Here is a 12,932-nt window from a genome sequence, read left to right as displayed (position 1 = left end):
TCTCGGTAATGGAAACAAAATAAATTGTGTTTATACTGAGGTAGAACTTTTTTCTTGTCCTAGTAACTTACGAAAATATTTCAATTAAAAGCTTATAGATCTGGGTCTTATACCATTCATGGTCAAAATTTAATCAGAAGGAACCAAATCAAGTGTGCCACAGGCGACCTTCCAGCTGAGTCAGTGTAGTAGTAGTATAGATGAAATTGGAATACTAGTTCGGCTGGACATCACAACACAGATAAGTTATTAGAATAATATTATTACTATTACTCTATCATGGCTGCAAAAAAAGACCAAGTATTACGCTGTAACTAAAGGGCGATGTCCGGGCATACATGATAACTGGCACAATGCTAAAGAAACCACAAACGGCTTTAGTGGCAACATTTATCAAGGTTTTCAATCAAAGAAGAAAGCTGAGTCTGTCATGAAAACTGGGGGTATTACTAAACCAACATACTATTTGGCGACTCCGAAGATATCTGACTCTCATTCACAAGAGGATCTAACTGAAAACATTGAATCGTTCAACGAAACAGTTCTTAGTGCAAGCTGTAACCTCAGCAGTACGCCCACAGTTACATCACAGCACAGAGACACTCTGCAGCGAGTACCAACGCACAAATGTCATGGGTGTAGTAAGTTAAAAGATACAGTAAATCAGCTCACAACTTGCTTACTAGCCATTAAACAATGCCAAGAGTCTAATGTCTGCACCCCAACAACTGATGTCTCAGTAGCAATTAAGTTGCTTTCTGATAGACTCACTAGATTAGAATAAAGAATCAATTCTGGCAGTCAAACTACCTCCACCTTCAACAAAGATAGCCGCCTGCTGAGTATAGCAGGCCTCAGCCTATTAACAATCCTCCTACAATCAACCAAATCAAGCACAATCAAATTTGAACCAAAAATGTGCATAGTGGTAGATGGGATACCTAAAGAAACCTTTCTAAAACTAAACCAAGACATCATTCGTTGTGACCTGTCTGCCGAGTTTGGACCAATGATTAGTGATATGATAAATAGATACAAACCTCAGAGCTTGAAACCAAAATACATGGTACAGCTAGCTAAAGAAGAACTGGTAGAAAAAATTATTAAAAACTGGAAGGCAGCACTCTTTGGTGGTTCTTTTGTTCGTAGAACAATTAAGCCTAACACCAATGTGGCCATACTTAAGGGAGTGCCTCTAGATGTCACGGAAGAACAACTTAGATTTACTACCAACGGAATCTGCGACTTGTTCAGGATGAAGACTTGTGAGGGCACCATTCTTCGTACTGTTAAAGGTTGACTTGCAACAAAATTCAAATTACAGTTATTTGATATCAAAAGATTCACCATGTCTTACTCTGTTGTGTTGTAGGTGCTTAATATGTGGGAATGTGATTACAAGCTCTTAAAAGCTCAAAAACGAACAGTTAATCGCAGCCACACGAGACCGCCGTAGTTTGGATTCTCTTTTCAAAACGGCTCAAATGTGACGTAGCTGTGGTAGATGGTTTCTGTTTATACTTTCATGCAACCTTATTTGTCGAAATATTTTCACAAATATACTTTACGCATTCAATAAAACTGAGAATTGAATAAATATGAGAAACTTCAACATGGTGTGATAGTAAATTGATTACTGTGTTTATGGAAATCTACACGAACTTGGAATTGCTTTGACATAAACTCTCTAACACATTAAAATTAACACAAACATGAGCATGGTTAGTCACATTAAAGATGCAAAAAATCTCACAATTCACAAATGTGGAGATTGATTTGGTACAGCATGGCTTCCCCGACTCTACATGACAAAGACCTAAACTTTTACCAGACTCAGAATATTATGCATAGGCAAAATTATTTTAATCAAATGAAGCAGCTGCATTCTATGAATATTGGCCATCCTATTCACGCTGAACACTACCACAGAGCAGAGCTTTACTTGAAGGATTCAAACATTTTCAACAGATCACAACAACCTGTCTGTCAATGCAATCATTTGTCAAACAAGACTTCTGACAACCAGGTTACCACAACTTTGTGAAACAACAACCTATTGTCTACCAGAGAATGTAGAATGTCACTTACATTAGTATAAACTTACATGGTATTGCATCTTACACAAACATCTGTATAGCGTTGAGCCATACATTGGATACAAAAGAATATTAGAGATGAGCACTTTAACCAATATGCTGCCATACTGATGCTCTTTCACATGGCGAGTACTGCATCCAATACTTTCCATGTGTGAGCTTCAAATGTCATATTCATTAGATGGTGTTGAAATCTTAGCCTTTACAACTTAGGTACTTCAAAATCATGACAAAAGTGCTCACGGGATAGAGGTGAACATAGATGTAGGTGTAAACAGAAGTCTACTGACAAAGTTAAAATCTAATTGCAAGTTATATTCCTATTACGGCTTGCATCAATTTAAATATTTCATGCAGGCTATATGCGAGCACATTTACCCGACTTTTTTTACTATTATCCTCTATTATTTGCCTTGCTTGTCATCATGGAAAATTATTTAATAGCGCACCAAAGAAAGATTCCACACAAGAAATGTTCATGTGACACATGAAGATCAGGGCTTCTACTTGGGTGACCAGTGTCTTTTAAATGCTCTTCGAGGCGGATCATAAGGCCATACTTATCTATGAAATTATAGATAATAGGAGTCCATTCAAGTTAACACATACGTTTTTATATTACTCGCTTCACTACTATGAGACAATGTAGAAAAATGGAAACGGTATAATCCCATAACTGATGTACAATAGTGATACGACTATTTTCAGCATCATTAAAGAAAATAGCCAAACAGAGTATAAGTTGTAATACCACAGGGTCAGAGCTTTCCTTCAAATTTATGTATTTTATATACACTGTTTAAGATGTCCTTACTCAAAACATGGGAGAAATTGGCAATATTACTGCTATAATTGTTGAGGACATGTAGTCATCTTAGATTATCGCCCATTATCGCTATCCACCTTGCCCTATAGTTTGCATGGTCAAAGAACCTCAGAGTACCAGTTGGCTGGGTAGTACTGAATAGAACTATTATCTGAATCATGGTTTCTTTTTTTTCAGTTAGGGGAGGGTGAGGCTGGTTGAAACAGGGGGCTGGTTGAAACACTCATAATAAGTACACTTGTACCTTGCCCTTTTAATCTGTCCTTTTACACAAAAGAGCTTTCTAGGTCAATCTGTCAGCCATATTTGTTTCAGCTAGTAAAAGAAACACAAAAGATTTGATGAGTGAATTCTATAATTTTTTGATGATTTTTCTTACAAACTAAGTTTCTTACTATCATGAATTATTGAAATTTTCTACCATAATTATCAACAGCTGCAAGCAGCCTTTGGATGTCAAGTGTAGGCATACATGTCCTGCAAATTACTCCTGAGACTCACTGTGCTATTATTTTATCTCATGCAAAAAAGGTGAAGTCAATCAATTAAGCCAATACGGGGCTGGTTGAAACAAACTTATTGTGGGGGTTGGTGGGAACAGCCTTTTGCCGTTTCAACCAACCCCACATTGCAGAATCATTTGTAACAACAAAATTGAGCATAAAATTGAGCTTTTGGATAAAAATTGTGTCCTAATATTGTTTAATGTCTATTATTTCTACAATGTTATTGCAGTCATGGTACGAAAATTTCAAAGAAAGACTGAAAGAGGCGTTTCTGAAGATGTGGTACAGGCGGCCGTGAAGCTTGTAAAAGAAGGTCTCTCGATCAGAAAAGCTGCAGCCCAAACCAAGATGAGTCATGTGACCCTCTCAAGAGCACTCAAAGGCGCCAAGACGGGTTACCAAAAGAACAGAATGGTGTTCTCGGAAGACCAAAAACTAGAGCTGAGTGAATATACCCTAACCTGTACCAGAATGAATCATGGTATGACTACATTCGATCAAAGAAACCTCGCACACAGATTTGCAAAAGCGAACAACATAGCCTATCCAAAGGTAAAAAATGATTATTATTATTTGTAATGCTAATATTGATATCTATTGGATGTGATAGAACATAACCTTTGAAAAAGTAGAGTAGGGTCCCAACAATAGGCCTATTAATTTTATTATCTTCTCTCAACATCTGGAGAAAAGTTTAATGAAACAATAGCCGATAAAGAATTTTTTTATGTTACTCAACAGCGTTATAAATATTTACATGTTTCGTAGCAATGGGATACACACAAGGCTGCAGGCCGGGACTGGATCCAAGCATTCCTAAAACACCAGAAAAACTTATCAATCCGCAAACCAGAAGCGACTAGCCTTAGCCGGGCCACTAGCTTCAATCGGCACACCGCAGGAGAGTTTTTCAAAACACTAAAAGGTGCTATTTCATGTGCGTACGAAGCTGCCACATAAAAAATGGACTGAGTTTATGATCAGTGTTTGAAGCATGTATGTCAAGTCTAAAAGGAACGTGGAGCAGATTAAACTATCATTTGAGAAGCTGGGAAGAATAGACTAAGATACTTAGTATAGGTATATCAACGAGATAAACTTGCCCCAGGTTTTGTTTGACAGATTCGGATACATTGTTGTAGGCCTACTATCTTTGTCTTTGATTTTACTGAGAGAATTTGGAAATAACCGGTCTCACATTTGAGTTTATTTTTGCCTATGCAGGGTTGATGCAAAAACACAAATTCCCTGTGGCTCACATCTACAACATGGATGAGACGGGCATCACTACTGTACAAGTACCACCGAAGATAATCGCGGAGAAAGGTGTGAAGCAGGTGTGCCAAACAACCTCTGCGAAGCGAGGTATTCTGACCACTTGCATCTGTTGTATCAGTGGAAGCGGTAACAGTATTCCTCCGACATATGTGTCGCCACGGAAGACCAACCGAAACATTGAGACATACGCGCGTGGTACAATACCAGGTTCCCTCGGCTTGTTTCACGACTCAGGATGGATGACCGATGCCAACTTTGATCGATGGATGGGCCACTTCATTAGTCACACAAAACCCTCTCAGAAAGATCCAGTGCTACTCCTGATGGACAATCATAGCAGCCATCTGTCCATCCTCGCTATAAATATGGCAAAGGATAGCGATGTAATCCTCCTGACGTTTCCGCCCCATACAACCCACAAACTACAGCCATTAGATGTTGCTGTATATGGCCCATTCCAAACTTACTACAATCACGCCCTAAACAACTGGCAACTGTCTAACCCCAGAAAAACTATATCCATCTATCAGGTTGAAGAGCTCTCCGCAACAGCGATCACACGGGCCGTTAATCCCGAAAACATTCGCGCAGGGTTTAACAAAACAGGACTGTGCCCACTGAACGATGATGAATTTTCTGACAATGATTTCTTACCATCGTACGTGACAGACCGACCAATCGCTGCGACATTGGATCAAGCTCCCAACTCTTGTGATGCCCAATCTTGCACCCTGCCAGCTACCGCTGCTCCACTTTGCTCTGTCGATGCCACCAATGCTGCAGTTGCCACTGCTCATGCCGCTGCTGCAACTGCTCAAGCTGCGGCTGCCACTGCACAGGCAGCAGCTGCCACTACTCAAGCTGCACAAAATATACCACTACCTCTTCAATCTATCACTCCTCAGTCAAAGGCTATTCAACTGGTAACAAGCACTAATTCAAGCCTGTCTACATCAAGGGTGCAGATCTTTCCCAAGTCAAAACAAACTACTCCGCCATCTGCCTTACGCCCTTATCCAAAGGCAGATGCATGAAAGCAAACCAGCAAGGGAAGGAAAAAAGGACAGAGCTTAGTGTTGACAGATACCCCAGTTAAGAATCATATTGAAGAGGAGAAAAACAAATCTGCAGTGAAGAAGAAGCTAAAAAAAAACGAAAGATCCAGGTAGATTCAGATGACAGCGATGCTGAGAAACAAGAAATGGCAGTACCAGTGGAATCAGATGAGAGTGCCGGGGAGGACGAAATACACAAACATGAGCAGATTGTAAAGGGCGGATATGTCATTGTGAAGTACATTAAAAAGACCAGATCCAACTTTTTCGTCGCAAGGGTTGATGATATAGGCGAGAGTGGCAGTATTATGGTGACATACTAAAAAAGAAGTGAAGAAGGCTTCATTCTTCCAGAGGAGGAGTCCGACATTGTCAAGCAGGACGATATTTCCAGATGTCTTCCCGGCCCCATAATGGCGGGTGAAACCGCCAGATCAGCGCTCAAGCTAAGGTTCCCAACAGATCTTAGTGAGGTTTCTTGGTGAACCAGGAGTTTTCTGCGCCTTGATGGACTGTGAATTGAAAACTGCTATTCTGTTTCAAAAACAATGGTTTTTGTAATGACTTTTGTTTATTTTAATACATGTTTCATCTTACTTAGAACTTACTGGTAGTTTAGTAAAATAAGATTATTTAGATGTGTTTATAAAAATGTAATCATTTAGTTACTATTAGATGGACTCATTATCTTTCAAAAAGCTGATTTACTAGTTTTTCAAGACACCAATTTCTCTCTGAAAGTGTTATGACCCTTAATACCCATCCACACATGTCGTTTCAACCTACCCCTAACCATGTTTCAACCTACCCCGTACCTGGGGCAGGTTGACACAAATTTATTTCTTGTGGAATTTTGGTGCAGTCTAGAAAATAACTACGACACACTCTTGGTACAATATAGAGCTGATCATAACACATTCAGCTTCATGCCTGGCAAATATCAAGCAGCTACATACAACACACCAAGAGTAATGCAGAAAAAAATCATTTTTTGTTTCAACCAGTCCCACCCTCCCCTAGCGTATAGTCTTGGTATCTGTTAGGTGTTGCATATGCTCTTAGTGGTATTTGTAGCACATAGTCTTAGTAGCATTGTATTATTGTATTGTTGCATTGAGTTGTATTGTAGCATGGTATTATTGTATTGTTTTGACAATTACGTTGACTGTATGTTTCGTAACATATCTTTCAGTATTGTGTTTTTTGTGAGGACAAAAAGTTATTTATTCTGTAAGAGTTTATATACTTGGTTTGCAATCATCAATAAATATTCATAATAATATTAAGCAGTGCTATCTTATTTTCAGTCAAACAGTCTTTTATAGAATTCCAGCATCAGCCCTAGTTTTGTTAATAACGTTCTATATAATTTTGTAATGTCTATGCATATTGACTCTTATATTACATTTGTTTAAAAAAATCAATGGCAAAGAAGAATAGTGAGTAGTGAAGTGACGCTATCAAACTATGCCCACGAGGAAAAATGACCACCTGCTAGGTTCACTGATTAGTTATTGTTGAAAACAGCGGTTTCAATAGTGTAAGGTCTTGTAAGCCTTACAAAAATCAATGTGGCCTAGCGCATGTCTCAATACTCTAGCGAGCCTTATTAGCTTAACTATGAGATGGAACAGCTGTGCGCCGAGCGATGTGCGTCTACGTTATCCGTTTATTAATTGGCTAGCTTACTGCAACTAGCGAGTCACGAAAGATATCATCTCGATGATGATTGGTTCCTAATGACAACAAACATATTCAAGATGGTGGTGGGTGAAAGAGAAAAAGGATACGGCTTGTCAGCAAAGAAAAGAAACCCAACATGTGGAAGGAAGATTTCATCAAAATCATTAATTCAATTGTAAGCACTGTTATATTTTGTTATTTTTCAGAAATAAACAATGACATATCTTTCTTTATTTGATAATGTTGTGTTACTTACTATGTGTTCATTCACTACTTTTCTAAGATCATCGTGTATTTACAGATTCAGAAAGTAATGTAGGTAGTAATCAAGATGATGTGGTTGAGATAAGACTTTTTTTCTGACTAAAGTATAATTTTAATACATGTGTTGATATATAATATATGGTTATTGATTGTTGTAGAAGTACGCATGCTGTAGTTGATAACATTCACCAGCTTCTTGGATGTATTCCTGCGCTTCCACGAAACCTGAAGGCCAGAATTCTGTACCTGATGAGCAAACGAAGTAATTTGCTCAATGATGACACGCTCAATGTGGTAATTACAAATTTTAAAATTTTATAAATCATTTTTAAGTAAAAATGGTATTTAGTGCCAGTGGCTTGTAAACTAAATTTATACTGGAATGTTGTTCAATGTCATAAGCACTTGAGTGTCCATGTCCAGACAACAGATTTTTAATTTTTTTATATTAATTACAAATCTTTTTGATTTAAAAATATTTTAGGCAAACTTATAAGTTAATGAAGCGTAATTTGTTTAATTTTGCCATCTACTGACAGTAATCAGTGCCATGAGCATAAGTTACTTTGATCATAAAAACAAATTCATTCTATTATAGTTACTGTAACTCGATACTCAGTAATACAGTATACTGAGCATAACCGACTACTTTGTCATTTGAGCTTTGGTTAAGCATAAAAAGGATGTGTTATAGATTTCTAGGAACCTGTACTTTTGATTAGCTAGGTCTGTTTACAACGCAGTATATGTAATGTCTTTATTAAATTAAATCAGTTATATATAATTAATTATTTCTTGTTCATGCATATTATTTTGTAAGTGATAGTTATGTTAGGGCTATGTCAATCCCTTAAAATAGGCAAATCTATACCAAAAAGCTCTGACAAACATTGGGAAGTCCCTCAATATTGTTGACAAACTGTCATTGCAATTCTGCAAACCTACTATTTATTGATTGATTTTTGTGATTTTACAGCATATTACACTGTTGTTTTGAAGGTTAGAAACTAGAAATTTTTACGGAATATTTTAAACAGCGGATCAAAATTAGGTAACATTGCATTGATGGTCCAATAAGCTTCAACCTATGTTTAGTTTAATTTATAGGAGCTAATGAAAGTGTGTGTAAACAGAAACAGCAAATAATATGTATGGTATGGTATGTTACTATAGCAAGAGCTGTGTAAATGTTTTCTCTGATTAAACTGAAATAAAACAAATGAGTTGTATACAAATCCAATAAACCAACAGTTTTAGGTGACACTTTTGTAACAAGTCATAAGCATGTAAAAGACTAATAGGAACATAAAGTTAGTATGGCATCTATCACATCTAATGCCGCGTTTAGCAGTTTCATGGATTGTATCCTCATGGTTTCATTCATTTCATGATATTTTTATTTGGCTTACATATGTATACATTGCATAAGTTAGACAGCTCCGTTAAGACACAGCCAATGCACGTAATAAGATAATGAATGAGTCATAATGATGCATCCCACTGAGCCATTTTCATACACTTAGCCTTTCATGATAATATTTCAACTATTCTAAGATGCACCGGCTATACATAGTGTTTTGTTTCTATTTATAGTAGAGACAGTACAAGAGATAAGCGCTAATACGGGCAAACCAAATTAGAATAGCGGAGTTGTCATTTCATACAAGCTGTTTCTTTTCCACAGGTTTGCTCCGATGCTGTACACGAGCTAGATTTTACAAACACAGCTATGATATCTGACAGAGGACTCATGGAGTTGCCCAATCTTTCTAATCTTTATAAAATAGACTTGAATGATACAAGGACTGGCACGAGAGACAGCGTGACGTCGTTAGCCCTGCGTCACATCGCATCATGCTGTCCTAACCTAAGGATAGCTTACTTCAGGAGATGTATTAATATCTCTGATGAAGGTACAGTAAACAAAATTAATGGTTTGTCATGGAAAATGCTGCATGACATGAGTGGTAGTGCTGAGGAAGATGAAAGTACAAGTGATGATAGGTAGATTATGTCTCGAATTTATCTATTTGTGAAAGTAACTTTTCTGTATTTGCACGATAGTTCTTTATAAGCAATCCTTTCGAAATCTGCTAAACAGGATAGTCTGATGCACATCTTATTGAAACAATATAACAAGTGATGTAGCTTGATTTGTTCAATGTTTAGTTTCCACGGTTAAATGGTTATGTTATGCATTATATGGTGTATTTCTATTCATATTGGTTTAAAAGCATTGTCACTTTTAACACAGATTGTCAAAGGTTCTCAGTCCCAGTTATTGCTTCTTAGTTGGTGTACTAGAAACTGTCCATTGATGCTACTCGGCACTGCCTGCAATTCGTACTGAACCCTATATCTATTTGACCACTTGTAAAAGTCTTTTACATACAAATGGTGGTTGTCTTTCCTTGGAACCAAATGAATGCTTCCTTACCCATATACATGTACTTTGATAAAATTGCAAAAGAATTTACAAGTAATGCTGACAGGGATTAATAAATTTTTCTTTCACATGCTCAATTATGTTATTAATTATTTTAGTTCATCATTATTAACTCATTTCCAACAAGTAATGACAGCATTTTCCTATGAATCATATTTTTCAGATCAATGAAAGGGTCATTCAACTAAGTATGAAGTTATTTCTTGCCACCACGAGTATACAACTCCAACTATGGCTATTAGCTTGTGTGAATCTGTTTTACAGAAAGAGTCAGAATGTTTTCTAAAAGTATTTACTTTGTAGATTTGTTTTAATTCAAATATAGTAATAAAAGTAGGTAGGGTTATTGAATTATTAAAAATAAACAAGTTAATATATAAGCCAAAAATTCACCATTGTTGTAGTCTCATTTTTTGTTTTGGGCAGGTGTTGAAGCATTGGCTAAGGAGTGCAACAGACTCATAGAACTCAATCTTAGCGGATGCACTAATATTACAGACACATCAACCCGTGCTATATCAAAATTTTGCTCTCACCTGCAGAGCCTAAACCTAGCTTATACCAGCATCACTGATGAGAGTGCATATAACTTAGCCCAAGGAGTTTGTTCTGAAAATTTAAAGGTAAGCATGTACAAATGCCTAAAACAATATGGTTATAAAGAATAAGGAGAAGTCATAGTTTTTTTCTTGTAAGATTGCTCAAATAAGCCATTCAAAAAAGACCGCTTGAAATGTAAGTGTAATTATGTTTAACTGTCGAGCACTTCCAAAGCTGTACAGGCTCTTTATTTTCATTCACTAGTGACACTTTGTGACACATAAGAGCGAGTGATTTTCTACCAACCTGGCATAAACTTTTTAGGTTTTTAACAACTTGTAAGAAAACAAACCAATTATATAACAAGCAAGAAAAGTATACAAAAGCATATGCGATGCACAAATACCATTACGTATTTTAGCATGGGCAGCCGCGTTTATGAATTCCAGATCTGAGATCTTTAGCCAACCAATGATATTTCAAAGCTAATGTTTGTCACATTTTCTTTTCATCAACATTAAAAGAAAACTGTTGAAATTTTTTGTAAGTTGGTCATATATTGGATGCTTACAAGCATTAATTAATATCTCATTAACACTATTTTACGCTTTACCTTGTAATACCCAGAATGCTTTAGTAGTTTGTTAAATATGTGATGCAGGAAGTACACATTTCTCACTGCGCTTATGTGACAGATGATGGGGTAGAGGCTTTGCTCCATGGCACTAAAAATGTGTCCTATCTTGAGATTCAGGGTTGCCCTCTTCTCACACGTAAGTCTATCTTTAAAAACATTGATCTCAAAAATATTAAAGCAAGCTCAGCATGACATCTACTTGACCGACGCAAGTGCAACATGACATCTACTCGACCATGAAAGGTGATACTTCCAAGGTTGTAATTTCTTGGATGGCAACTAATTTCCTGTTCTAAGTGTTGTTGTTAATATCTAATATAGATGACAGCAACAAGGTTGTTGCTTTCATGCCTGTCTTCTGTAAAAATCAATAACACGAATACAAAAATTGTAGATCGCATATCAATACTAGATATGACTGCTTTAACCACAAATTATATATTTACAAGTTGCAATTTCAGCTCACAGATGAGCACCTAAATCCTGTTCTGTGGTTCAATGCTTCGTCAGTGTATCCTGATGTTGTTTCTATCTCAAAGAAATGTGCTTTCAGCTGATCATGTTGGGTGTTTTAATAAATTTATCTTTTGTATCTGTATAATGTATAATTTATCTTTGTAAACTTTGTTTGCTCCGACCTAATGCACCATCTTGTCGCCTTGAAATGGCCTACTAGTCTAAATCGCTTGTCAACGCCTGTGCGAGAGTTCAGGCTACTAAGCCGAATGTCATGAGTTCAAATCTAATGCGAAGTGATCTTTTATCCCAGCCTTTTAACTTTTAACTATGGCTTAATCCTTTAACTATGACTTCGGACAAACAGACATGTCCCTTATTATAGTAAAGCTTTAGAGTTTATACAAGATATATACGTAGATTTATGTACATCAGTCAGTCGAAGGGACTATCCATTGTTATTTGTTAGGTTGGAACATATCGCTAAGTTAAAGCTCTTATTATTTACTTTCAGATGACAGCATTGACGCTCTTGGTCGTCAAAGGGAAAGCTTCAACTTCAAACAATTCAATTTCACGATTCCCTTTTAATGCACCCACAGAAACCATCCTAGACGCACTATAAGGTGGTATTAATGGAACTATCAAAGAATATAAATTCAAGGAACGTAGTGATTTTAATAGATTAGGAGAGAATCTACCTACTAGATTCTTATTTGTATGCGACAGTGGCAGCACTTCTGCTTATTATTGGTAAAAAGTATAAGTTAATGTTATGCCCTTTATTAATTTTATTCTTGCAAGCGACGATTGCCCTGGTCTTTAGACTGCTTAGCTGATTTATATTATAAAATTGTTTGGCTTTTTATGTTGTCATATTTTAATGCAAACCCTTCATATAAGGTTTAAGCTTACCGCTTCCGTCCAAGCTTAACATCCAGATATACTCTTAGCTCTATACTCTTAGCTCACAAATCATATGTTATATATTTCTAGATATATATTGAAGGCTGAAATATTGAATAAATTGCATTATTTTAAACTGAATTTTAAAGCCATAATGACTATTGCAAGGGTTTGATGAGAAGATGAGCTAGTGAGGGTGACCGAAAAAGCTGGATAAACTGGTGAGGTTTAGGACCAAC

The 12,932-nt window shown here is 36.7% G+C and overlaps 1 protein-coding gene across 1 annotated transcript; it reads left to right on the top strand.

The window, feature by feature from the left end:
* The first annotated feature begins 7,521 nt into the window (after positions 1 to 7,521).
* On the top strand, positions 7,522 to 12,812 carry LOC137387901 (protein AMN1 homolog). The gene is made up of 6 exons (XM_068074414.1): positions 7,522 to 7,619; positions 7,867 to 8,002; positions 9,393 to 9,621; positions 10,581 to 10,777; positions 11,356 to 11,467; positions 12,302 to 12,812. The coding sequence occupies exons 1-6, from the start codon at positions 7,522 to 7,524 to the stop codon at positions 12,376 to 12,378; spliced, it is 849 nt and encodes a 282-aa protein (XP_067930515.1). The 3' UTR covers positions 12,379 to 12,812.
* Positions 12,813 to 12,932: the final 120 nt, after the last annotated feature.

Source organism: Watersipora subatra, chromosome 2, assembly GCF_963576615.1.
Source record: "Watersipora subatra chromosome 2, tzWatSuba1.1, whole genome shotgun sequence".
Taxonomy (NCBI): Eukaryota; Metazoa; Bryozoa; class Gymnolaemata; order Cheilostomatida; family Watersiporidae; genus Watersipora; species Watersipora subatra.
This window is presented reverse-complemented; position numbering and strand designations above follow the sequence as displayed.